The sequence below is a fragment of the Telmatherina bonti genome (assembly GCF_933228915.1).
Source record: "Telmatherina bonti genome assembly, chromosome: 14".
Lineage (NCBI taxonomy): Eukaryota > Metazoa > Chordata > Actinopteri > Atheriniformes > Telmatherinidae > Telmatherina > Telmatherina bonti.
Window position 1 is genome coordinate 36,948,035 of NC_136612.1, and position 27,988 is coordinate 36,976,022.

General features: G+C 49.0%; 1 protein-coding gene across 2 annotated transcripts in view; it reads right to left on the reverse strand.

Annotated features, from left to right (window-relative positions):
- Positions 1–3,854: 3,854 nt before the first annotated feature.
- The window catches only part of LOC306766045 (CASK interacting protein 2), a 71,217-nt gene continuing 47,083 nt past the window's right edge, over positions 3,855–27,988 (reverse strand). The window contains exons 7-22 of one of the 2 annotated variants that reach the window (XM_079253629.1): positions 22,020–22,150; positions 19,864–19,972; positions 18,446–18,554; positions 15,188–15,282; positions 12,416–12,533; positions 11,985–12,158; positions 10,981–11,055; positions 9,123–9,253; positions 8,894–8,957; positions 8,689–8,786; positions 6,799–6,909; positions 6,619–6,720; positions 6,408–6,546; positions 4,740–6,338; positions 4,409–4,655; positions 3,855–4,317 (exon numbers count right to left, since the gene is read on the reverse strand). In XM_079253629.1, the coding sequence (XP_079109755.1) occupies positions 4,221–4,317; positions 4,409–4,655; positions 4,740–6,338; positions 6,408–6,546; positions 6,619–6,720; positions 6,799–6,909; positions 8,689–8,786; positions 8,894–8,957; positions 9,123–9,253; positions 10,981–11,055; positions 11,985–12,158; positions 12,416–12,533; positions 15,188–15,282; positions 18,446–18,554; positions 19,864–19,972; positions 22,020–22,150 (3,399 nt within the window). In that variant the 3' untranslated portion in view covers positions 3,855–4,220. The remainder of the gene's footprint in view (positions 4,318–4,408; positions 4,656–4,739; positions 6,339–6,407; positions 6,547–6,618; positions 6,721–6,798; positions 6,910–8,688; positions 8,787–8,893; positions 8,958–9,122; positions 9,254–10,980; positions 11,056–11,984; positions 12,159–12,415; positions 12,534–15,187; positions 15,283–18,445; positions 18,555–19,863; positions 19,973–22,019; positions 22,151–27,988) is intronic. The other variant, XM_079253630.1, reaches the window with a different exon arrangement.

A 27,988-nucleotide genomic window follows, 5' to 3' on the forward strand; every position in this document is an offset into this window, starting at 1 on the left:
GGTTCCTGCAGTCTGGACCACAATGAGACCTGGTTCCTGTAATCTGGACCACAATGAGACCTGGTTCCTGTAATCTGGACCACAATGAGACCTGGTTCCTGGAGTCTGGATGAGTTCTGGACCACACTGAGACCAGGTTCCTGTAGTCTGGACCACTCTGAGACCTGGTTCCTGTAGTCTGGACCACAATGAGACCTGGTTCCTGTAGTCTGGACCACAGTGAGACCTGGTTCCTGTAGTCTGGACCACAGTGAGACCTGGATCCTGTAGTCTGGACCACAATGAGACCTGGTTCCTGTAGTCTGGACCACTCTGAGAACTGGTTCCTGTAGTCTGGACCGTGCTGAGACCTGGTTCCTGTAGTCTGGACCACAGTGAGACCTGGTTCCTGTAGTCTGGACCACTCTGAGACCTGGTTCCTGCAGTCTGGACCACAATGAGACCTGGTTCCTGTAATCTGGACCACTCTGAGACCTGGTTCCTGTAGTCTGGACCACAATGAGACCTGGTTCCTGTAATCTGGACCACAATGAGACCTGGTTCCTGTAGTCTGGACCACAATGAGACCTGGTTCCTGCAGTCTGGACCACAATGAGACCTGGTTCCTGTAGTCTGGACCACAGTGAGACCTGGTTCCTGTAGTCTGGACCACAGTGAGACCTGGTTCCTGTAGTCTGGACCACAATGAGACCTGGTTCCTGTAGTCTGGACCACAATGAGACCTGGTTCCTGTAGTCTGGACCACAATGAGACCTGGTTCCCGTAATCTGGACCACTCTGAGAACTGGTTCCTGTAGTCTGGACCGTGCTGAGACCTGGTTCCTGTAGTCTGGACCGTGCTGAGACCTGGTTCCTGTAGTCTGGACCACTCTGAGACCTGGTTCCTGCAGTCTGGACCACAATGAGACCTGGTTCCTGTAATCTGGACCACTCTGAGACCTGGTTCCTGTAGTCTGGACCACAATGAGACCTGGTTCCTGTAGTCTGGACCACAATGAGACCTGGTTCCTGTAGTCTGGACCGTGCTGAGACCAGGTTCCTGTAGTCTGGACCACAATGAGACCTGGTTCCTGTAGTCTGGACCACACTGAGACCTGGTTCCTGCAGTCTGGACCACAATGAGACCTGGTTCCTGGAGTCTGGATGAGTTCTGGACCACACTGAGACCTGGTTCCTGTAGTCTGGACCACAATGAAACCTGGTTCCTGTAGTCTGGACCACTCTGAGACCTGGTTCCTGTTGTCTGGACCACAGTGAGACCTGGTTCCTGTAGTCTGGACCACAGTGAGACCTGGTTCCTGTAGTCTGGACCACAATGAGATCTGGTTCCTGTAGTCTGGACCGTGCTGAGACCTGGTTCCTGTAGTCTGGACCACAGTGAGACCTGGTTCCTGTAGTCTGGACCACAATGAGACCTGGTTCCTGGAGTCTGAACCACACTGAGACCTGGTTCCTGTAGTCTGGACCACTCTGAGACCTGGTTCCTGTAGTCTGGACCGTGCTGAGACCAGGTTCCTGTAGTCTGGACCACAATGAGACCTGGTTCCTGTAGTCTGGACCGTGCTGAGACCTGGTTCCTGGAGTCTGGACCACAATGAGACCTGGTTCCTGTAATCTGGACCACAATGAGACCTGGTTCCTGTAATCTGGACCACAATGAGACCTGGTTCCTGTAATCTGGACCACAATGAGACCAGGTTCCTGTAGTCTGGACCGTGCTGAGACCTGGTTCCTGCAGTCTGGACCACAATGAGACCTGGTTCCGGTAGTCTGGACCACTCTGAGACCTGGTTCCTGTAATCTGGACCACTCTGAGACCTGGTTCCTGTAGTCTGGACCACAATGAGACCTGGTTCCTGTAATCTGGACCACTCTGAGACCTGGTTCCTGTAGTCTGGACCACAATGAGACCTGGTTCCTGTAGTCTGGACCACAATGAGACCTGGTTCCTGGAGTCTGGATGAGTTCTGGTCCACACTGAGACCTGGTTCCTGTTGTCTGGACCACAATGAGACATGGTTCCTGGAGTCTGGATGAGTTCTGGACCACAGTGAGACCTGGTTCCTGTAGTCTGGACCACAATGAAACCTGGTTCCTGTAGTCTGGACCACAGTGAGACCTGGTTCCTGTAGTCTGGACCACAATGAGACCTGGTTCCTGTAGTCTGAACCACAGTGAGACCTGGTTCCTGTAGTCTGGACCACAATGAGACCTGGTTCCTGTAGTCTGGACCACAATGAGACCTGGTTCCTGTAGTCTGGACCACAGTGAGACCTGGTTCCTGTAGTCTGGACCACAATGAGACCTGGTTCCTGTAGTCTGGACCACAATGAGACCTGGTTCCTGTAGTCTGGACCACAATGAGACCTGGTTCCTGTAATCTGGACCACTCTGAGACCGGGTTCCTGTAGTCTGGACCGTGCTGAGACCTGGTTCCTGTGGTCTGGACCACAGTGAGACCTGGTTCCTGTAGTCTGGACCACAGTGAGACCTGGTTCCTGTAGTCTGGACCACAATGAGACCTGGTTCCTGTAGTCTGGACCACAATGAGAACTGGTTCCTGTAGTCTGGACCACAATGAGACCTGGTTCCTGTAATCTGGACCACTCTGAGACCTGGTTCCTGCAGTCTGGACCGTGCTGAGACCTGGTTCCTGTAGTCTGGACCACAATGAGACCTGGTTCCTGTAATCTGGACCACAATGAGACCTGGTTCCTGTAGTCTGGACCACAATGAGACCTGGTTCCTGTAGTCTGGACCACACTGAGACCTGGTTCCTGTAGTCTGGACCACAATGAGACCTGGTTCCTGTAGTCTGGACCACAATGAGAACTGGTTCCTGTAGTCTGGACCACAATGAGACCTGGTTCCTGTAATCTGGACCACTCTGAGACCTGGTTCCTGTAGTCTGGACCGTGCTGAGACCAGGTTCCTGTAGTCTGGACCGTGCTGAGACCTGGTTCCTGTAGTCTGGACCGTGCTGAGACCAGGTTCCTGTAGTCTGGACCGTGCTGAGACCTGGTTCCTGTAGTCTGGACCACAATGAGACCTGGTTCCTGTAGTCTGGACCACAGTGAGACCTGGTTCCTGTAGTCTGGACCACAATGAGACCTGGTTCCTGTAGTCTGGATAAGGTCTGGACCACACTAGATTGTGGTTTACATGTAAGTTGTAAAATAAACCGGTCCTCTTCCGAAGCCGTCGGCATCGTGAAAGTCAGAATCCAGAAACCAGAGCTGGATCTGATCAGATCCCTCGTCCTGGTCCAGCATCACCTGTACTGGTGGTCACTGGTCCAGCATCACCTGTACTGGTGGTCACTGGTCCAGCATCACCTGTACTGGTGGTCACTGGTCCAGTACCTGTACTGGTGGTCACTGGTCCAGCATCACCTGTACTGGTGGTCACTGGTCCAGCATCACCTGTACTGGTGGTCACTGGTCCAGTACCTGTACTGGTGGTCACTGGTCCAGTACCTGTACTGGTGGTCACTGGTCCAGAATGAACCAGAAACCACTGTTTCCTGTTCCTTCATGGAAAAAAAATCCATATTTCGCATTAAATTGCTTTCAAAGGGTTTGTTTCGTGTCATGGTTTCCGTACTGGAATAAGTGAAGACCTGACTGGAAAATGCTAAATTAGAAGTAAGAGTTACTGGTCGGGTCACACGTTGTAAAACCTCACTAAAGAGCCCGGTGGAACCGGTTCCGGCAGGTCCAGAAACCTGGACACGATCCGTCTGTGCGGGCTGCTGGCGCCCCCTGCTGGACAACAACAGTAGCATCTGTAACTGAACATCTGGACGCGGTTCGGACCTTTTGGTCACATGACAGTTTTATTACAAACATGCAGACGTTAGCGTGGAGCAAACAGGAAGAGGGACTTTAACTGTACACAGCTTTGGTTGAATACGAGCTCCGTAAATACGTCGTTTTTCATCTCATTTAAATACGAAAACAGTCCGAGAGTTGGCGTCACTGCACGCGGAGACGCCGGGCTTCCCTTTTCAAATATATTCCTTTAAATATTACAAAACTAAACGGCGTTCCGATTTCTTCCAGCTGGGAAGCAGGAACTCAAACTCTGTTGCCGATCTGGACCCGAGACCCGGTTTGTGGTTCTGTTCTGGTGTTCAGGCAGGTTTCAGCTCCTCGGAGCGGGTGGAGACAGACGGAGGATCCGTTTGTCTCTTCCTGAGGTTGAACGGGGACGCTCCGTCTTTAGTCCAGCATGGCGTCCAGCTGGTCGGCCAGGTCGTCAAACATGTTCCCGATGTCGTCCAGAATGGTCCCGGCGGACCTGACGGAGCTCACGCCGCTGCCGTGACGACAGGAGACACAAAACAAGACGTCACGCACGACTCGGGAATGTGAACGGGAATGTTCTGGAAAACAAACGCATGTCTCACCCGTCAGAGTCGTACTCCAGTTTCCTCTCCACAGCCTGCAGAGCTGCTGCCAGACTGGTGCTGGTCTGATCCAGTCTCTGCTGGACCACCTCGGTCCCGCCAGACGCCTCCGGGAGGTGGCCCACCACGCACACCGGATGCCTGACGGCGGCCGGAGACCGGTTCTGAGGGTCCGGAGCCAGGGGCCCGGCAGAGGTGAAGGCCACGCTCTGGACCACAGAGACGGTTACCGTTGGCGACGCCGGTCCTGCTGGAGAGACAACAGGTTAGGCGGAACCGAACCGGCGGACTAAGAAGTGTGTGTTAATGTGAGTCTGTGTGTGGTTCTGACTCTGTGCGGCCAGCAGACTTTGGCGGACTGGTTTCGGGGCCACAGCAGGTTTTGGAGACAGCGGAGGTTTAATGGGAGACCCTTGAGCTGGACTTTCTGGCCGATCCTGGTTCCGGGATGAAGGCCTGCTGCCGTCGGACTCGGACCCAGCCAGCCCGGTTCGGATGGGGGAGTCCCGGCCTGTCTCTTTGGGTTTGTGCCGCCGCTTCACCGTGTCCGACTCCTTCAGGTTGAACTCGGGAACGTCCAGGTTCTTGGCTGCTGCTTTGTCAGGCGGCTCCAGAACCGCCTCGGCCCTGGGCGGACCCGGAGCTTTGGGTCTCTGTTTGATGGTCAGGTTTCCCTCCTCGGCGAAGGGGATGCACTCGCTGGAGCTGTTCTGAGGCGACGAAGAACCTTCCAACCCCTGACCCTTTGCATCCTCTTCCTCGGAGTCGGATTTCAACCCTCGGTCCGGTTCGGCGCCGCCGCCAGTCCTGGTTTGGATGCACTCGCTCTGCACCCTCCGCCTCGACCCGGCAGCCTCTCCTGAGCTGTGGGACTGGGTCGGCGGTACGTCCTGTTGGGATCCTGGGTTCATCCTGTCGCCAGCCTCCAGCGTGGCGGCGATGCTCCGAACGCTCCCGGGACTGTCGGTCACCACGCCGCCCGAAGACGACGTGGTGCTGCTGTCACTCAGCTCGCCGCTGGTGGTGCTGCTCACCGAGCTCAGCCTCTTTGGAGGAGGAGGAGGCGGACCTTTCTTACGAGCCCGCACGGCGAACGACTGGCTCCGCCCCACGTTGCCGTTCTTCTCGGAGCCGGACTGTAAGCGGGCCAGCTGGCTGCGGCCGGGCTTGCGGGTCAAGGTGGCGTAGGACGGGACGTTCCCGGAGAGAAGCGCGAGCTCCTCGTCGTCTTCGTCGGGCTCGCCGTCCGACAGGGCGTAGCGGGTCATGCTCTGGGTGCGCTTCTTGGGCGGCATCGAGCTCGTGTTGTGGTTCTCGGGTCTGGAGGACGAGCTCAGGTCCGTGGAGCCGCACTGAGAGTGAAGGTAGCTGAAACCCTTCAGCGCCGGGGACCCGTGAGGAGACGGGCCCCGGCAGCCAGGCAGCAGGGGCTTGGCTGGGATGGCCGGGTACTTGAAGACGGTGGCGGTTCCCAGTGGAACCTGTTTGGGTCTCTGGTCCCAGCCTTCGGGGAGGTTCCTCTCCTTGGCGGGGCTTCCCTCCAGGCTCTCCTGGGACCAGCTGTGGGGGCTGACGGAGGCGGTTGGAGGCTCCTGGGAGCGTCCGGAGCCTCTGGACCGGGTGTCGATGCTCTCCTGGCTCTGGGACATCCCCAGTGCGTTCTTGATGGCCAAGCCTTCATCACATCCGCCGTAGTGTCCGGACATGGCCGTCTGCAGCTCGGCGCTCAGCTCGCTGTCCTGGAAGGTCAACATCTTGGGCGTGTTGGGCGACGAACACTCGCTGCTGGCGTCGGGCGACTCGATGGTGACCAGGTGGAGGGCCCCGGGGCCTTTCCGCCGCAGCGTTCCTTGGCCTGACTCGGCCTGGAGGACGGCCCTCTGGACATCACACAGCTTCTTCACCGCCAGCATCAGCTTCTTCTGGTGACCTGCAGCGAGGAGAACCCAGGTGAGACCAGAGCTTCCAGCAGCCACCAGCAGGACAGACGGGTCCTCACCCAGCTTGGTGATGCCGATCTCCTGCAGGTCCTCCCATGTCAGGTCTCTGACGATGCTGATGGAGTCGTAGCCGTTCTCTGCCAGCCTTTTGTGGTACTGCGGGAGCCCGATGGCGCTGAGCCACTCGCCGAGGTCCGACTGAGGAGAGACGCAATCAAGTCAGAACCAGAACACAGAGATGTCAACCAGGATCATCAGGAACGGTCTTACGGGAATGTATTCAGGCAGCCACTCCGGGATGCTCAGGTTGTTGATCTCCATGGAGATCTTCTTGCGATGTCCTGGTTTGGTCACTCCGATGGCTGTCAGGTCCTGCAGAAAGACCAGAACCGTGACGGAATCAGAGACGACATTAACTGCAGGCGAGGTGGACTGGTTGTGATGGATCACCTCAGGAGTCATCCTGCTGATGGTCGGCACGTCGTATCCGGCGCTCAGGAAGTTTCCGGTGTACTGCTCCAGCTGGAAGTCGCTCAGCCACTGGTAGATGGCCTCGGCGTCCTACAACACAGACAAGAACCTCTGGTTCGTTTCATCTACAAGCTTCTCCTTCACGTTGGCCTCGTTTCAGTTCATCCCGATAGATTTTTCTTTTTTAAAGCTGACTTTATTTACCAGTTTGAAACCTAATCAGCTTGTTATTTATAACAGATTTTATTCGAGTCTTTCAAAACAAACACAAATGCTGCCCAATATTATTAAAAACTTGCTTCAGCATGGACGTTCACGGTTACTTTGCCATGCGATTAATCATCTCAGAAATGATTGCGATAAACAATAATATTGCGCTAAGTGATTATTGTTGTAATTTTGAGACCATTTTCAACTAAAATAACAAAAATGCCATGATAATGCTTGTACACCCTTTCAAAGATCAACATACTTTAATTTCTAAAGAACATTTATCTGGATGTGCAGACTAGACCCATCCAGTCTCCAGTCTGCTGAAACAGATCAGGATTTCTCCTGCGGTTTTGGCAACGTGGTGATCTGGAACATCTGGTCTCTAAACACCGTGTAACAGTTATATAGTCTATGGTAAAGCTCAGATAAGGGGACATGTTTGGACTTGACCAGAGGTGGAATGGTAAAACGTCATTTTTTATGTCATTGTAAAGTTGTGGAATTGCCGTTTGTAACATGAATGTTCATCCAGGATATTCATACTGGCTGTGAAATGTTTGCAATAATTTTGAAAATGTCGTCTTTTTAACAACATTAAAGGGCAGCATGGCTTTACCAACCATGCTGTCTGAGTGCACGCCATGTAGCACTGTCATGTTTGTGTTTAATCAGTGATCGTGGACTGTCGGGATGGAGATAAACTGTTTGTTGAAGTTTTTCCCAGTTGGGAAAACTGCAGTTGACGGTTGTGTTTTAGCTGCAGATGGAAGCTTGTTGTGTTGCCGAGTTTAGTTAATATTGTCTTAAAACAAATGAAGATTATTGCGTCCGGCAAACTTTTTCTGCGCATTTTTCTTGTTGTGCGATTAATTGACTTATTGCCACAGCCCTACTTCTGCATTAAATTTGTGTACATAACTCCCTAACGAGGGGTGTGCTACGATGTTTAGTTGCGATATATTACACTGAATTCACGAATAAAACAAAACATCTGAGGAAACAAAAACCATCCCCCCTGTGGCGCTCCACACCTGCTGTCACACCACGTCTCGTCCAGTCCATAAACATACACCAAAACTTTCTTCTCTTCGTCATGGTTGTGGTTTATTTTTACACTCCACTCTCTAATCAGGGGGTGGGGGGGTCTTATTAGCCTGCAGTAGAAGCCAGTAGAATCATATAAAAGCCATCGGAGTCTCGCCTGGATTCTAAAATACGACATGGTTTTACGGCGGTGACTGAGGCTGTAGCTGAAGCCTCCGCCGGGGACTCTGTAGGGAGACATGAGACACCGTCGCCATAGCAACGCCAATGATCCTGCTCAGAAGAGACCGTCGTCGTTGCAATGTTAACACCCGGGTTCGGTGTGTCTGACGGAAATCACGCACACACTGGACATAGATAGTCACACGATGGAGGGAAAGGTTTAGGAATGCTTCTGGTTTCATTTTTAACATGATGAAAGTAAAATTGTAAGGGGGGGGGGTGAAAACTTTTACGGTCCCGACTGAGGAGAAAACTGTCCAAACCGGAGGTCTGGTTAGAACCAGGCCTCTCCGAGCCTTCAGACTCCTGCTGACCCGGACTGGATTCTACCGGTCGCTGCTGGTTTCAGCTTCCAGGAGGACGTCCATGTTTGTGTGCGCTGGTGTTTACCTTCCCCTCCAGCAGCTGCTGAGGACGAACAAACTGCTGGGAGAAGCTCGGCTCCGCTGGACGCTGCACCGTCACCGTGTGCCTCCGGGGGGTCCCACCTGGAGGACACGAGCAGGACACCCCGGCTGAAGCACACTGATCACTAACAGGGACGCTGGGAGACTTTCCCGCATGGAAAACTTGACGGAATCTGAACAGTTCTGACCTGCAGGATGGTCGGTTTGCTTGGGGTCTGCGGAGTGACCCGGATCGGCAGCAGGGGGCGCCACCTGCACAGGAAACAAAAAACCAGCCTTTTAGAAGAGAAAATGTCTGAAAAATATATATTTTTTTCCTTTCCATGTTCAGGATTTGGAATTTTATGAGAATTTAAACAAGTTTCTGTAAAGTGAAGCAGATTTCAGGATTTATCCAGATGCGGCTGGAGTCTGCACCTTGTTGTCATGGTGACCGGAGGCGTGCTGGTGGCCGTTGGGAGCGTTGGTGCTCTCGGTGCTCTGGCCGCTGCCGGCGCTCCGGGTGCTGCCGACGCTGCCGGTGCTTCCCACGCTGTTCCTGTCTCCGGCTGCAGACGACAACACAAACCGTGAGTTCCTGATGTCCGGTCGGCGCTGGGCTCAGCGTAGAGACGGGCGGCGCCGGGGTGGAGGAAGCAGCGGGGGCTGTCGGAGGGCAGGATGCAGTGCCAGCCCAGCCATGAGGCAGCTTTTAGGGCAGCAGGGGACGTTTCTGAGACCGTGAGGAGTTTCATCTTCAGGTTGTTCTAAAAGCTGCTTTATGAAAATGAGGCTGCAGTTGAGAACAACACATCGAAACATGCAAAACAAACTAATCTCATTTCTCTGCGTCCGGCGAGGAAACATGAGCTGAACTCTGTAAAAGTAGAGGAATCTGAGGCAGCTGCAGTCTGACCATGAGGCGATGCGAGGACGCCCCCGCGTGGCAGCAGTGCAGCACTGCGGTCAGCAGCAAGCAGTGTTTGGACCCAACACACCGAGACCACCGGTCTCCTGCTCAAACTGGATCTGCTGGTTTTGTCCTGGTTTATGTGCTTCATCATCCGACTGGACGCGAAGCAACTTTATGTGTTTGGTATGAAAACAGTAAAACGGTGCTGAAGTAGTCCTTCATCTTTCTGAGGGTCCTTCAGGTTTTCTTATTGCCACGTCGGTCCAGTCCTGATCCGGACCGGATCTACTATAAAATTTTTGTCTTTTTTATTGTTTATATTGATCTTTTTACTTGTCTTCTGGGGCGTTATAGCAGCAGAATTAAGGTCTGGCTACTGTGTTGGTTTTTGATAATTAAAAAAAAAAAAAAAAGACGAGCAAAAAAAAAAAGTTTAAAACATTTTTTTTGTTTTTAATCAACAAAAATCAGCAATATCAAAGAATTGCGAGAATCGCAATTTAAATCAAATTGGCACCCAAAAATTCAGAATCGAATTGTATGTATATAGTCACAGCCCTAAAAACGAAGCCGCTGACATCACTTTGAGATGACTAATAGATAATATCTTTAATCTGCATTAGCTGCTAATGCTAGCTTAGCAGCTAATGCTAGCTTAGCGGCTAAGACTAGCTTAGCGGCTAATGCCAACTTAGCAGCTAATTCTAACTTAGCGGCTCATAGTATTTTGTTGAGTTAAAGTTAAGCTAAAATAACAGTGAACTCGTAACTTTCATAAGACCCAGATATTCCAGATGTAAAGATGGAAAACGTTTATTACCGTCTGTTTTTATCATTAGCTTTAACTTGTTGTTACCAATAACTACCTTGTTACTAAAGTTTCATATGCTCATAAACTGGTGTTTATTTTTTCTGATTTGGTGCAGCTGGAACGCGGACTACTTGGTAATGACTTAATCTTTTCTTGTTTGCTTCCAATGATGAGATAACCGAAAGGAATCATAATATAACAGCTAACATTTGCATGTTTATGTTAACAGAACAGCAAACATTAAAACTAACGTTATAAACTCATAACTGTTAGAATAATTTTGCTTCAGGAAACAACGGCTTCTGTTTTATTCACGCTAACTTGACTTTTACGCCACAAAGTCGCAGTGTTTGTTCTGTTAATTTACTTGCAGGTGTGAAAAGCAGCAAAGATCAGACAGAAATCAGGATTTTAGCAGCATCTGTTATTTCTGTGAGCATGTGCTGTGACACGGGCTGACGGCGTTCAGGTCTCGGTGTGTGGGGTCCGGATCGGTTCTGGATGCGGAGCTTTGAGCCGGGCAGCAGTGCGGCTTCAGAACAGGGAGGGAAGCTCTCATTCAGGACTCTTACCATGACACGAGTCCCTGAGGACCCAGATATCCTCGAAGGGACACCCGGACAGAGACAGGCGGCTCGGAGACGAACCTACCAGACACAGAGATTCTGATGGACTCGGTTCTGTTCGGTGTTACAGGAAACAGGCTAGGGAGGAAGAAAGATCCTGGGAGGAGTTCAGTGGGCCAGACAGTTTAATCATCGTAATGTTAAGACTGTCCTGGATCCAGTCTGGATCCATACTGGACCCAGTCTGGACCCATACTGGACCCGGTCTATACCCATACTGGACCAGTCCTGGACCCAGTCTAGACCCATACTGGACCAATCCTGGACCCGGTCTAGACCCATACTGAACCAGTCCTGGACCCAGTCTGGATCCAGAGAGGACCAATCCTGTACCTAATCTAGACCCATACTGGACAAATCCTGGACCCAGCCTAGACCCATAACGGACCAATCCTGGACCCAGTCTGGACCCATAACGGACCAATCCTGGACCCAGTCTGGACCCATACTGGACCAATCCTGGACCCAGCCTAGACCCATAACGGACCAATCCTGGACCCAGTCTGGACCCATACTGGACCAATCCTGGACCCAGTCTGGACCCATAACGGACCAATCCTGGACCCAGTCTGGACCCATAACGGACCAATCCTGGACCCAGTCTGGACCCATACTGGACCAATCCTGGACCCAGTCTGGACCCATACTGGACCAATCCTGGACCCAGTCTGGACCCATACTGGACCAATCCTGGACCCAGTCTGGACCCATAACGGACCAATCCTGGACCCAGTCTGGACCCATAACGGACCAATCCTGGACCCAGTCTGGACCCATACTGGACCAATCCTGGACCCAGTCTGGACCCATACTGGACCAATCCTGGACCCAGTCTAGATCCATACTGGACCACTTCCTGGTCACAACGTGGCGATCATTTGGTGTGAACAGGCCTTATGACCAGTCCAGCAGGACTGTGTGTGTGTGTGTGTGTGTGTGTGTGTGTGTACCTGAACAGGAAGTTAGACCGTTAGTGAGCGGCAGCACCACGTGGGTGGGGGGGGCATACAGACTGTAGGAGTCATCGGTCTGAGGGGCGGAGCTTAGACTGGAGGAGAGGGGGGCTCTGGGCAGAAGCTGTTGTCGCTGGGTGGGCAGAGAGGCGTGCCGGGACAGGGTGCCCCCTGGAGGAGGAGGAGGAGGAGGAGGAGGAGGAGGAGGAGGAGGAAGAGGAAGAGGAGGGAGGTTATCAGGCTGATGGTTAGAGGTGGAAGTCAGTCATTATTTGGATGGAGAGATGGATGCAGAAAGGAGGAGAGAGGAGCATGGAATGGTCTGGAAGCAGCCGGATTAGTTCCAACTCAGGTGGAAAAGGCATCACTTCCTGTTTCCTGGCCGGAAGGATCAAAGAAAAGACTGAGAGGCATGAAAAATCTCTGACCATTCCTCCTGCTGATGACCTCCACGATGGACGGAGGGAAGAAGCCGACTCTGTCCGTCCCTCTTTGGATGTCGTGGATATGTCCTTTCCAGCGTCCGTCCATGTGCTGCTCCAGAACCTGCAGGAGACCAGACCAGTCACACTGCAGATGTCTGATACGAGCCTGAACATGAAGCTCAGACACACTCAGCGCTGACTAACACCTGCTGGAGGCTCCGTGCTCACTTCACTGTCTGGAAGAAGAGTGGGAAAGTCCGGCTTTTGAGGTTGCTTCACAGCCTGAATGAAGAGCGACCTCTGACTAAACTCTGTTAGAGCCTGTTTACTGTCAGAGTGCTGGACTTGCCTCCACCTGCCTCTGAGCCACGGTCCAGCTTCACCAAGCATCTCCAAACACTCTTCAGATCAGAGCGATGAGACTCGGATCTAATCTGATGTTGGAAACTGAAATCTGAGATCAGCCTCCAGTCAGAACATGAGTTGATTTCATGTCAGAATCAGCTGTTTTCATCCAGTTACTGTGTCTTATGTCTCCTCTTTATTCATCTCAGCTGGGCTTGTCTTTTAATTGGATGGAAACCCAGACAGTCTCCGTGACAACCAGGTAGACCTGACAAAGATGAAGCTTCTGTGGAATTAACAACACAGCCTAACATGGAGGGACAGGCCAAAAAATATGTCCAAAATCCCCTGAAATACTTTCCATGTGTCACGTAAGCCACAGATTTCCAGCCAATTCCCTCCTTCATGAAACATCAACAAACTGCCGTAATGTCTTATTTCTTTCTTTATCCTGTGACAGATCATCTGCGTCATGGACTAAAACCTGTGATTCTTGTGCTTTCAGCTTTGATAAATCCAGTTTCTGAGACTGACTGCATTAAACTTCACCACAAACCTCTATGTACTCTATCTGAAGCGTGTCTTCTGCCCCCTGGTGGACACTTCTGACATGACATAAACCACACATATGTGTGTTCGCATTCATTTTTACCTTCCGTTAAAAGGCCACACTTCAGATAAAAATGAAATAATAATTTTCTGCTCTTTATTTCTTGGAATAGGCTTTACTGAATTCCACAGTTCAAGGAACGACATTAAACTACTCGGCTAGCGAAGCCTCTTTCAGTTTGACTCAAGGTTTATGTTTTAAAACATTAAAAATGATGTTTTTCAGGCTCCCAAAGTATCCACATACAGTCAAACTGTGTTGGGGTTCAGGGACTCTGAGTTGTGAACCACTGGTCTAAACCACAACCCTGTTCTAACAGCCGAGTCGAGACTAAAGCTGAGGTAAACCAAACGGTGTGGAAACACGTTTTCTGTAATCTGATCCGGACCATGATTCCACGCTTTCAGACTCTAAAACCAGATTCTAGATATGGATCTGTAATCTCGTCCCAGTTTGCAGGTTTAACCCTTAAAACCTTGTTATTAGGACAACCTCAGCTGTCAGATTCTGTGCATAGATTGTATATAAAAAGATGGACGGAGTCTCCGTGACGTCACTCTTCGGTTTCTGAAGAGCTGAATTGAAGCTCAGTGGGCGGTTCCTACCATCGCCATCTTAGCAGGGGCATGCGAGTTGTCTTGTCCAGAAAATACAAATATGGGCAAAGAGGTGGAGCTGAGAGGGGGGCTGTGAGCGTCATGGTGGATGATTGACATCGAGTGAACTCCGAGCTTTCTGTAGCTAAAAGCTAACCGAGCTAACCTGGAGATAACAGGAGCTAACCAGCTAACGGAGGTAAACAGGCTAAAGCTCAGTCACGTTGTTAACCGGCTAAAAACCGCAGTTCTGCATTTTTCTGACTTGAAACAGGAGATCCGGTACCTGTCAATCAAAAGGACACGCCCCTAAATATGCCAAAATTACTTTTAAACAGGCGAGTTAGAAAAAAGTTGTCATGAAGGTAAACCTGACCTATTAAACCTAAAATGGATTTTTGAACCAGGCTGTAAACATGTTTATTTCTGCTGTAAACATGTTTATTTCTGCTGTGAAGTTGGTCTTTTTAACATGGGAGTCGATGGGGATTTGCTCTGTTTTGCAGCCCCTAGTGGATGAAGGGGGAACTGCAGTTTTATGCACTTCCGCATAGGCTTCACTTTTTACCGCCAGAGGCTCCGTCCATTTTTCATATACGGTCGATGATTATGAGGTGAAAATGACGTAAAATGAGTGCATGAATAGATAAAGCAGCATAAAGAGCAACCAGAAGTTTGTAGAAATAACACATAGATCAGCAGCGACCAAGCCTTTTCTCATCTGCACATCATTCTCTCACGTCTGAAACACACACACAACACACACTATTTACATGTGTACACTTTTTGTTTGTACAATATTCTGAGTTGCTGCTTCCAGACGGTTGGTGTTAATACGCTTTACAGCATCACATCTGGAATGAAGTCATACCAAAAGAAGTGGGCCGAGTACAGATCCCAGTGGGACGCCTCACAAAAACTCACAGCTGCATCTTCACGTCTAAAACAAACGATTCACATCCACATCCACTTATTCCTGCTAATATTTACCTGCTATCATCACTAACCCACCTCCCCCTCTGCTGGACCGGTACTTATATTCCTTTCTCATCACTTATTGATCTTTGGCTGCTCCTGATTGGACGTTACCATCAGTTTAACCTCTCTGATTGGTGGAAAGTCTGACAGGAAGTGTCTTCATTATTATGTCCAGGTGAAAATAGAGGTCTCTTAGCAACATAGTGAGTTTTAAGGATCTATCCGTAAGGTTTAAACAGGTCTCACCATGATCACATCTCCAGCCTTGATGTTTAGGGCAGTGGGGTCGTGGACGTTGAAGTAGTCCTTCAGAGCTCGTACCTGCAAAATCCCCGTTGCATCTGGAAACAGAAACATCAGTTTAAATAAGAGGTGAGGTGGAAGCTGTTGCTCCTCAGAGACAAAACCACCATCCTGCAGAAGGTTAGGGTTAGTTCCTGCTGAGCTCCCAGCTGACTCAGGAAGCTGGAAATGGAAGCAGGTCATGAAGGGTCTTCAGTCTGGAAAGGACCACCTGGATGTTGCTCAGTTCTGAACCGCCTCCTGTCTAACATCTAATCCAAACCCTGAAGCACGGTGGAGGTGGCGTTGTGGTTTGGGTCCAGATACTCCTTTTATTTACAATTATACGAAAACAAAATCAAACGTAAAACGACTGGACTGAAATAAAATGCAGGTAAAAACAAACATAATTAAAAATAAATCATGACAAACAAAAACAAAACAAACGAAAGACGCAAGTAAAATGGAAAAAGTTTCAGAGCTTTAAGACGATGAAGCTCCGCATGCGAAGACGGAGAAACTGGAATTTCATCATCCTCCTGTGCTACATTTTAAGCTCTTAGATTGTTTAATAATCGGGAATTTTTTCCCAGGAAAATAATCTGGGAACTCTTATTGGCCGGTGGCTTCAGGAATCTACCGACCAGACCGGCCGATAAAAACTCGACTTACAGGCCTGGATGGAGTCTCGAGTGTTATTTTACGCAAACAGGACTTCAGGTGTCCAACAGTTTGGAGTCCTGGTCGTTTCAGGGCGGGACTCGAGTCTGGAACCAGTCCGGTATCTGTACCCTCCTCTTCCTCAGCAATGCTGCTGGAATGTAGCAGACCATGGTTCTCCTGGTCGGTCTGAGCATGATCCAGGTCTCCATGTGTGACGGTTCAAGCCCAGAGAAGTAGACTTAACACTGGACTTCTGGACCAGGCCAACACACTGCTTCTTTCTCATCCCGGATGAAGGTTTCCATGGTAACCCTGGTCATGTGCTTCTATCTGATGCTGACGGTTCTGGATGCAGGTCCAGACTTCCTTCCTGGTCCTGGTTCAGAGATTTCCTGATGTTCTGACTGTACATGCTACCTCCCGACCCGGACCACCTGTTCTGATGCAGGTAAGCCAATGAAATGAAGCACTTCAGGTGGTTCGTACTGTCTACATATATGTTTCCAAACTTCACCATCTTTCACCATTTTGGTCGTTAACATGAATGAGAACTCTGTGTGGCGTCGTGTCTGCATAAATCAGGATGCGGCACGAATAAAACGGACTTGCACATTCAACACTAAACTTTCCACATGGAGCTCCTGATCGCGACGTTCTCACCAGTTTTCACATAAAAATTATGGAATATTATAATAGGCTGCAGAGACACTGGAGCTAAAATAAGTAAATAGTGTTTTGATGTTATTGTGATGGAAATAGAAGCTGAAATAAACCCACCGACTCCTTCCCACAACCATCCCAACACGGCTAATCAATAATTAATCTCCAGCGCACGGCGGCGGAGCGTGTGCACGTTATTCATCTCTCCTTCTGCAGCAGTAAACATGACGGGAAAATCTCCATTCATGTTTAAATCACTGCTTCAACACGAGCCCTCATTATTGCCTCAGTCTGTTCCCACAGGAGCTTCAAAGACCGCAGGATTACAGAGCGCTCACACGCCGCATGCACGGCCCGCTGCGTTCGAGGCTCAGTCGTTCCTTTGAAGCTCCGAAGGCCGACAGGAGTTTAAGGTTACATAACCACACATTCTACGCACAGCGGCTGCGTGGACTTCAGCTCGTAACGTCGGATGAATCCTGACGTATCAGCTGGGAGGTGAGGTCGATAAGAAACCAGAAACACTTTGTTGGTTCTGACGGTATCTGTCATAAAGGCAGAGATTATTTGACCCTAGACTGGATGTAAAAGATGGGCGGATCCTCCATGATGTCATCCGTAGGTTTCTGAAGACTTTATCATCTTTACAGAATCATGCGCGTCGCCTCTCCTGGAAAATATAAAAATGGCCAAAGAGGTGGAGCTGAGAGGGGGGTTGTGAGCGTCATGGTGGATGATGACATCTAGCTAACAGGCTAAGCTAAAAGAAGCTAACCAGCTAATGGAGATAAGCCGGCTAAAGCTAAGTCACGTTGTTAACCAGCTAAAAACCGCGGTTGTTCTACGTTCTTCTTACTTGAAGCGGGAGATCGGGTACCTGTCAATCAAAAGGACACGCCCCTAAGTATGCCAAATTTCGAGATTAAATTACTTTTAAAGGTGGAGTATGTAAGATTTTCATTCATTGATTCATTTTCTGAACCGCTTATTCCAATTCTGGGTCGCGGGGAAGCTGGAGCCTATCCCAGCTGGCTTTGGGCAACAGGCAGGGTACACCCTGGACAGCTCGCCAGTCCATCGCAGGGCCACACAGAGAGACGAACAACCACTCACACTCATTCCTAGGGGCAATTTAGAGTAACTAATTAACCTAACATGCATGTCTTTGGATGGTAGGAGGAAGCCGGAGTACCCGGAGAGAACCCACGCATACACGGGGAGAACATGAGTGTGAGAACATGAAAACTCCACACAGAAAGGCCACTGACCAAAGCCCTCCCCAGCCAAGGGTTGAACCAGTGACCTTCTTGCTGTGAGGCCACAGTCCTAACCACTGTGCCACTGTGCAGCCTGTAAGATTTTTTTATTTATTTTTTTTTAAATTTTCAATATTTTCAAAAGAAATTAACTAATAAAATAACTATAATCATAATTAGAAAGTTTTTTAAACATGTAGGTTCCAGTCTGTCCATATTTGATGTGTTATTAAATTACAAGTTTAGTTAATGACAAAGACCCTTCTTAAATGTTTGCCTACCAGTAAAAAAAAATGCTTTTTGCCATTAATTAAACTTGTAATTTAATGACGCATCAAATATGAACAAACTGGAACCTACATGTTCAAAAAATTTTCTAATTATGATTGTAGTTATTGTTTTAGTTATTTTGAAAATATTGAAAATCTTACATACTCCACCTTTAAATGGGCGAGTTAGAAAAATATTCACTCCCCCTACAGTTATCATGAAGGTAAACTTGACCTATTAAACCTACAATGTTTTTTGTACCAGACTGTGAACACGTTTATATCTGCTGTAAACATGTTTATTTCTGCTGTGAGGTTGGTCATTTTAACATGGGAGTCTATGGAGAAAGGGACTGAGGTGCGTTCACGCTGACCTCGGAGCAACTGCTTGATGTCCCTGCTGGCGTGAGACGTGGTGAACTGGTTCACGATGTCCAGCGCTGTCTGGTTGTAGGTGTTGCGGATGTTTACGTCCACCCCGGCCTGAATGGACAAGACACAGTAAAAAGACTCAGACTGTCAATCATTTCATGCTAATCACACTAAAACTATTAATAACCAGTTTCCCCATTTTTTTTTCTGTTGAACCTGGTCTTAAATCAGGGTTGGGGTGATGTAAAGTCCAAACACATTTATCTAGCCTGATAGTTAAGGCGACCTTTGTCTAAGAATGATAATAAAGGACCCTTGTAGGCCATTGGATCATTTATCCCTCATTCTTGTTGTTTTTCCAAAAAAGATATTTTCAGAAATCTTTTTCTGAAAATGGTTCTATAAGGAAAAACAAGACAGCTAGCTGCTGCATATGACAAACAAGGACTATAAAACTCAAACTTATTTAAACCTGATAATTGTCTAATTTTCTATAAGGAAAAACAAGACAGCTAGCTGCTGCATATGACAAACAAGGACTATAAAACTCAAACTTATTTAAACCTGATAATTGTCTAATTTTCTATAAGGAAAAACAAGACAGCTAGCTGCTGCATATGACAAACAAGGACTATAAAACTCAAACTTATTTAAACCTGATAATTGTCTAATTTTCCTCAAATAAGAAACTATATTGCCTCAAAAGCCTAACAAGATGACACTAGCTATTAAAGTTATTTCAGAACAATGTAAGACACATAAAAGTGCGAGGAACAGTATTTGGTTAAAGCGGATGAGGCTAGCTGCTACATTAGCTAACAGAGAAAAAAGCTTCTGCTAATTATACTTAACCTGATTATGTTAAATGACTCATTTTCTTCAGTAAATAAAATATACAACCTTAAAAGCTTTAACAAGACTTTACTAGCCATTAGACTTCCATTCCAATCAAAGAAATATAAATAGTTAGCCACTGTTTTAGGTTAAACAAGCTCATGCTAGCTGCTACATCGGTGAAGAGAAGATAATTCTGTTGCTAAATCTATGAAAACAAGATGGTCTTAAATGTCTAATTTATAGCCTCAAAAGCCTTAACAAGACCAAACTAAGCTAATAAGTGACTATTAGGTTAAAGAAGCTAATGCTAGGTTATTTTTATAGCGTATTAGCTAATAGAGGAGAACGCATCATTAAATTAGGCTCAACTTCACGTTAAACAAGTAAATATTCTAAAATAATAATATATGATGTGCCATAAAAGCCTCAATAAGATTCTACTGCTGATTAAACTTATTCTGACATAAAATAGCAAATAAATTATTTGCCACTGAGTCGAGAACAGGATCATTTCATCGGCTATGTTAGCATTGTGTTGGGAACAAGGAACAACCGGCAGCCTGGTCTGCATCCTCGGACTCACATCCAGCAGCAGTCGAACCACTTCGGTCTTTCCGTAAAGCGACGCTTCGTGCAGCGCTGTTCCAGACTTGGTGGTCTTATTGATGTCGATGCCGGCTTTCAGCAGCAGCCTGGAACACACACAGAGACGTGGTTTACACCTGCATTCTGCTTCCTGCGGCTCTAAACTCATCATGAAGGGGAAACATTCTGGTTTGGTCAGTGTCACGGTGATAAAGGAAGCAACCACTGGTAGCTTCCTCATCACATCATGAGACCATACTCAACAGCAGACAGGATGGACGAACCTGTACAGCAGCTGCTACATGTGAATGTGATGCTTACTGCTGCTACAGGTGGCGAGCAGACAAGCCGCTTCATCTGACCCAGAAACTGAGACTAAATCTTGCGACTGCTGGGAGGGATGAGACATGATGTAAACAGCCTGAAAGGCAGCGTCTCTGTTTCAGGACGGTGATAATGAGCTTAATGAGCTGAGCAGATTTCAGCATCCTCACAGCAGACGTGTGAAAGATCTTCACACTTTTACCGCCTTTCTTTCCAAAAGCAGCAGCATCTTGTTTTTTTCCCCAGCAGGTAAAAACTCAGACAAACAGCAGTGATGAGGATCAAACAGGAAAACTGGGTCACGGGGATGCAGTTTTTCCTTCCCTGCTGGGAATGTGAGGAATGAGGAGCATCGTGGGCAGCTCCAGAGTTCAGCCTCATCCTGAAGGAAACACATCTTACTGCTAAACTCATATTTTATCATGTAAATCATCCGTATCAATGATTACAGATGTGTCATCAGGGATTTTTGTCCTTTCGGGTCATTTTTCCCTCAATCCTCCAAAAACATTAATCAACTAAAACCAGCTATTATTGAAATAATAGCAAATGTGAATGCCCATTTATTAAACTATGCTAAATGATTGAATTGAAATTGCATAAGCATAAAAAAAAAAGCACAACTGAAAGTTTTTCTCATTGGCCCTCATCAAGACTTGAACCCATGCACTCCTGCATTGAAGCACACGGACTTGACTCACTACGCCATTTGTACTCTTGGTTGCACCTTGGAAAAGAGCGTTGACATTTTTTCCAATTGCCTTTTTTTCCCACTTCCAGCAGGGTGTAATTAGCGGGATTGCAAAAACATGTGCAAGGTTCAACTAAACTCCAGTAAAGATGTGACAGACTTTATTGTTCAATGTGAAAAACTTGAATAACTTAAAAAGTTTAATGTTACAAAGACCAAAAGTCGTAGAACATATCTCCTGAATGGACTGAAGAGTTTGATACTTGAATGGTTGAAGTGAGACAAACGGTGTAGGAGGAGTAGCGTTTCAAAGATTTTGCAAGAAAAGACAAAGGAGACCGGGACCAAGACGAGCCGGACACTGCAAACCGGTGCAGCGCTCCAAACCCCCGTTGAAGCTGTTTTTTGAATTTTTTCAACATCCAATCTGGATTGGGTTTGAAGGACTTTCATCCAATCACAAGGCTGAATTTACTTTTATAAAATGCTAAATATCTCAAAAACTACAAAGATTTAGAATAAAAAAAATCGTAGCACACATGTCCTGAAGGAGCTGCACAGTTTAAGATCTGAATGATTGAAGTGACTTGAATGGTGCAGTAGTAGTAGCACAGCAAAAATTGGCGGAATAATATATAATAATAACTAGAAACAGCTAATATTGAAATAATAGCAACTGTGAATGCTCATTTATTGAACTATGCTGAATGATTTAAGTTAAATGGTATTGGTATAAGAAACTGAAAAAAAAAAAAGCCCAACTGACATTTTTTCTAATTGCCCCACAGTGGGATTGAACCCGTGAACCTCTGTATCAAAGCACACCAACTTACTCACTACACCACTAGTACTCTTAGTTGCACCTTGGAAAAAGCATTGAAACTTAACAGCAGCTGACAGCACTAAGGGAGTCATCCTGTCTCTGATTGGTTGAATTCCAGTCGAGGCTGAAGTCAAAACAACATTTAGTCCGACTGGAACTAAAATATCAGACTCACTGTGCTGGTTTTTGGATCTGTTATTAGGCTCCGCCCTCTAACCTGCGACGTCTGGTTCCAGTAAATACACCGAGTCATCAAACACCATGGGCGCCGTTACACCTGCCTGCCGACGTTCAGACGGAAAAGGAAAAAACTCACCGTATGACGTCTTTGTGTCCATTACGAGCCGCCAGGTGTAGTGGGGTGGTGTAGGCGGAGTCTGTGGGCTCCTTCCTCTCTCCTTCCAGCAACGCCACCACCATGTTGCTGCTCAGCAGCAGCTGCGCCACCTGGAGGACGACACAAGTCACAGGGTCAAGTCCCTCCAGTCCAACAGAACCAGAACCGGTTTTGCAGAAGCTGAACCTGTTTCCAGACCAGGACCAGAACCCTGAAGAGCTGGTCTGTTCCACTGGATCTTGGAAATGTTTCAGTTCTTTCTGCTTTTTGTAGATGTTCATCCTTTAACATTAATTTGAATGAATTGATCTGGATCTTCTGAGCAGTTTCTGGGTTAGGATTCTGAAGACCTGCAGGTGCTCAGACCAGATGCTGATCGGAGCTAAACGACGGCCTAACGCCTTCCTTGCCGTCTGAAAACCTCAGGACTACGGAGGAACTCAAGTCCGGTCTCATTAAAAAGCTGACATGGAAGCCTAAAGATCGAAACCAGACGGGAGTTCTGGGGTTAAAACCGTCTCCTGGTTCTTCTGGAGGAAAACGCTGCAGGTGGGAATGATGTCATACCTCAAAGTCTGCCAGCATCCAATCACAGCTGAAGGTTGATTTAAACGCAGAGATCTGATTGGCTCAGGAAAGAGCTCCCATCTATAAACTGTTTTAACCTGCTGCAGTTTGAGGACAAACCTGATGCATGTTTACACAATCGCAGGAGTCCTGATCCAGAGTCCTGATCTAGAGTCCTGATCCAGAGTCCTGATCCAGAGTCCTGATCTAGAGTCCTGATCCAGAGTCCTGCTGAAGTCCTGATCCAGAGTCCTGCTGGAGTCCTGATCCAGAGTCCTGCTGGAGTCCTGATCCAGAGTCCTGCTGGAGTCCTGATCTAGAGTCCTGATCCAGAGTCCTGATCTAGAGTCCTGATCCAGAGTCCTGATCTAGAGTCCTGCTGAAGTCCTGATCCAGAGTCCTGCTGAAGTCCTGATCCAGAGTCCTGCTGGAGTCCTGATCCAGAGTCCTGCTGGAGTCCTGATCCAGAGTCCTGCTGGAGTCCTGATCTAGAGTCCTGATCTAGAGTCCTGCTGGAGTCCTGATCCAGAGTCCTGATCCAGAGTCCTGATCTAGAGTCCTGATCCAGAGTCCTGCTGGAGTCCTGATCCAGAGTCCTGATCCAGAGTCCTGATCCAGAGTCCTGATCCAGAGTCCTGCTGGAGTCCTGATCCAGAATCCTGCTGGAGTCCTGATCCAGAGTCCTGATCTAGAGTCCTGCTGAAGTCCTGATCCAGAGTCCTGCTGAAGTCCTGATCCAGAGTCCTGCTGGAGTCCTGATCCAGAGTCTTGCTGGAGTCCTGATCCAGAGTCCTGCTGAAGTCCTGATCCAGAGTCCTGCTGGAGTCCTGATCCAGAGTCCTGCTGGAGTCCTGATCTAGAGTCCTGATCCAGAGTCCTGCTGGAGTCCTGATCTAGAGTCCTGCTGGAGTCCTGATCTAGAGTCCTGATCCAGAGTCCTGATCTAGAGTCCTGCTGAAGTCCTGATCCAGAGTCCTGATCTAGAGTCCTGCTGAAGTCCTGATCCAGAGTCCTGATCTAGAGTCCTGCTGAAGTCCTGATCCAGAGTCCTGATCCAGAGTCCTGATCCAGAGTCCTGCTGAAGTCCTGATCCAGAGTCCTGCTGGAGTCCTGATCCAGAGTCCTGCTGGAGTCCTGATCCAGAGTCCTGCTGGAGTCCTGATCTAGAGTCCTGATCCAGAGTCCTGATCTAGAGTCCTGCTGAAGTCCTGATCCAGAGTCCTGCTGAAGTCCTGATCCAGAGTCCTGCTGGAGTCCTGATCCAGAGTCCTGCTGGAGTCCTGATCCAGAGTCCTGATCCAGAGTCCTGCTGGAGTCCTGATCTAGAGTCCTGATCTAGAGTCCTGCTGGAGTCCTGATCCAGAGTCCTGATCCAGAGTCCTGATCTAGAGTCCTGATCCAGAGTCCTGCTGGAGTCCTGATCCAGACTCCTGATCCAGAGTCCTGATCCAGAGTCCTGATCCAGAGTCCTGCTGGAGTCCTGATCCAGAATCCTGCTGGAGTCCTGATCCAGAGTCCTGATCTAGAGTCCTGCTGGAGTCCTGATCCAGAATCCTGCTGGAGTCCTGATCCAGAGTCCTGATCTAGAGTCCTGATCCAGAGTCCTGATCTAGAGTCCTGCTGAAGTCCTGATCCAGAGTCCTGCTGGAGTCCTGATCCAGAGTCCTGCTGGAGTCCTGATCCAGAGTCTTGCTGGAGTCCTGATCCAGAGTCCTGCTGAAGTCCTGATCCAGAGTCCTGCTGGAGTCCTGATCCAGAGTCCTGCTGGAGTCCTGATCTAGAGTCCTGATCCAGAGTCCTGCTGGAGTCCTGATCTAGAGTCCTGCTGGAGTCCTGATCTAGAGTCCTGATCCAGAGTCCTGATCTAGAGTCCTGCTGAAGTCCTGATCCAGAGTCCTGCTGGAGTCCTGATCCAGAGTCCTGCTGGAGTCCTGATCCAGAGTCCTGCTGGAGTCCTGATCCAGAGTCCTGCTGGAGTCCTGATCTAGAGTCCTGCTGGAGTCCTGATCCAGAGTCCTGATCTAGAGTCCTGATCCAGAGTCCTGCTGGAGTCCTGATCCAGAGTCCTGATCCAGAGTCCTGCTGAAGTCCTGATCCAGAGTCCTGCTGAAGTCCTGATCCAGAGTCCTGCGGGAGTCCTGATCCAGAGTCCTGATCTAGAGTCCTGCTGAAGTCCTGATCCAGAGTCCTGCTGGAGTCCTGATCCAGAGTCCTGCTGGAGTCCTGATCCAGAGTCCTGCTGGAGTCCTGATCCAGAGTCCTGATTCAGAGTCCTGCTGGAGTCCTGATCCAGAATCCTGCTGGAGTCCTGATCCAGAATCCTGCTGGAGTCCTGATCCAGAGTCCTGATCTAGAGTCCTGCTGAAGTCCTGATCCAGAGTCCTGCTGAAGTCCTGATCCAGAGTCCTGCTGGAGTCCTGATCCAGAGTCCTGCTGGAGTCCTGATCCAGAGTCCTGCTGAAGTCCTGATCCAGAGTCCTGCTGGAGTCCTGATCCAGAGTCCTGATCCAGAGTCCTGCTGGAGTCCTGATCCAGAATCCTGCTGGAGTCCTGATCCAGAATCCTGCTGGAGTCCTGATCCAGAGTCCTGATCTAGAGTCCTGCTGAAGTCCTGATCCAGAGTCCTGCTGAAGTCCTGATCCAGAGTCCTGCTGGAGTCCTGATCCAGAGTCTTGCTGGAGTCCTGATCCAGAGTCCTGCTGAAGTCCTGATAGAGAGTCCTGCTGGAGTCCTGATCCAGAGTCCTGCTGGAGTCCTGATCTAGAGTCCTGATCCAGAGTCCTGCTGGAGTCCTGATCTAGAGTCCTGCTGGAGTCCTGATCCAGAGTCCTGATCTAGAGTCCTGATCCAGAGTCCTGATCTAGAGTCCTGATCCAGAGTCCTGCTGAAGTCCTGATCCAGAGTCCTGCTGGAGTCCTGATCCAGAGTCCTGCTGGAGTCCTGATCCAGAGTCCTGCTGGAGTCCTGATCTAGAGTCCTGATCCAGAGTCCTGATCTAGAGTCCTGCTGAAGTCCTGATCCAGAGTCCTGCTGAAGTCCTGATCCAGAGTCCTGCTGGAGTCCTGATCCAGAGTCCTGCTGGAGTCCTGATCCAGAGTCCTGCTGGAGTCCTGATCTAGAGTCCTGATCTAGAGTCCTGCTGGAGTCCTGATCCAGAGTCCTGATCTAGAGTCCTGATCCAGAGTCCTGCTGGAGTCCTGATCCAGAGTCCTGATCCAGAGTCCTGATCTAGAGTCCTGCTGAAGTCCTGATCCAGAGTCCTGCTGAAGTCCTGATCCAGAGTCCTGCGGGAGTCCTGATCCAGAGTCCTGATCTAGAGTCCTGCTGAAGTCCTGATCCAGAGTCCTGCTGGAGTCCTGATCCAGAGTCTTGCTGGAGTCCTGATCCAGAGTCCTGCTGAAGTCCTGATCCAGAGTCCTGCTGGAGTCCTGATCCAGAGTCCTGATCTAGAGTCCTGATCCAGAGTCCTGCTGGAGTCCTGATCCAGAGTCCTGATCCAGAGTCCTGATCCAGAGTCCTGCTGGAGTCCTGATCCAGAGTCCTGATCTAGAGTCCTGCTGAAGTCCTGATCCAGAGTCCTGCTGAAGTCCTGATCCAGAGTCCTGCGGGAGTCCTGATCCAGAGTCCTGATCTAGAGTCCTGCTGAAGTCCTGATCCAGAGTCCTGCTGGAGTCCTGATCCAGAGTCCTGCTGGAGTCCTGATCTAGAGTCCTGATCCAGAGTCCTGCTGGAGTCCTGATCTAGAGTCCTGCTGGAGTCCTGATCCAGAGTCCTGATCTAGAGTCCTGATCCAGAGTCCTGATCTAGAGTCCTGATCCAGAGTCCTGCTGAAGTCCTGATCCAGAGTCCTGCTGGAGTCCTGATCCAGAGTCCTGCTGGAGTCCTGATCCAGAGTCCTGCTGGAGTCCTGATCTAGAGTCCTGATCCAGAGTCCTGATCTAGAGTCCTGCTGAAGTCCTGATCCAGAGTCCTGCTGAAGTCCTGATCCAGAGTCCTGCTGGAGTCCTGATCCAGAGTCCTGCTGGAGTCCTGATCTAGAGTCCTGATCTAGAGTCCTGCTGGAGTCCTGATCCAGAGTCCTGATCTAGAGTCCTGATCCAGAGTCCTGCTGGAGTCCTGATCCAGAGTCCTGATCCAGAGTCCTGATCCAGAGTCCTGATCCAGAGTCCTGCTGGAGTCCTGATCCAGAGTCCTGATCTAGAGTCCTGCTGAAGTCCTGATCCAGAGTCCTGCTGAAGTCCTGATCCAGAGTCCTGCGGGAGTCCTGATCCAGAGTCCTGATCCAGAGTCCTGCTGAAGTCCTGATCCAGAGTCCTGCTGGAGTCCTGATCCAGAGTCTTGCTGGAGTCCTGATCCAGAGTCCTGCTGAAGTCCTGATCCAGAGTCCTGCTGGAGTCCTGATCCAGAGTCCTGCTGGAGTCCTGATCCAGAGTCCTGCTGGAGTCCTGATCCAGAGTCTTGCTGGAGTCCTGATCCAGAGTCCTGCTGGAGTCCTGATCCAGAGTCTTGCTGGAGTCCTGATCCAGAGTCTTGCTGGAGTCCTGATCCAGAGTCCTGCTGGAGTCCTGATCCAGAGTCTTGCTGGAGTCCTGATCCAGAGTCTTGCTGGAGTCCTGATCCAGAGTCCTGCTGGAGTCCTGATCCAGAGTCTTGCTGGAGTCCTGATCCAGAGTCTTGCTGGAGTCCTGATCCAGAGTCCTGATCCAGAGTCCTGATCCAGAGTCCTGATCCAGAGTCCTGCTGGAGTCCTGATCCAGAGTCCTGATCCAGAGTCCTGATCCAGAGTTCTAATCCAGAGTCCTGATCCAGAGTCCTGATCCAGAGTCCTGCTGGAGTCCTGATCAGAGTTCTGCTGGAGTCCTGATCCAGAGTTCTGCTGGAGTCCTGATCCAGAGTCCTGATCTAGAGTCCTGATCCAGAGTTCTAATCCAGAGTCCAGTTTTAGAGACACTCAATTCTGATCCTTTTAGGCAGATAAAGTCTTGAAGCTGACAGAGTAGCTGACGATATACTGCAGTGATTAAACTTACCTGTAGCAGCTAACTTTTTCAAGCACATGCTAACATAGAAGCTAACGGCTAACGGTATTAAGACTCTGGCAATATGTCAGTTAGTTATATATGTTGTTATATGTTAGCATATACTTGAAAACATAGAGGCTAACAGCATCTTGCAGTGATTAAATTTGTGACTGTGAAGGCTAACATAGTTTCTAACTTTATTCTGATTTAACTTAATGGCTAATGCTAACTTAACAGTTCATATTATGCTAATGTTACAGCTAAAATAACATTGTTAAGCTAATCTAGCAGCTGTTAGGCTAATGTAGCTGCTAACTTTTTCATGTGTTTGCTAACATAGTACAGTAGTAATGCAGCAGC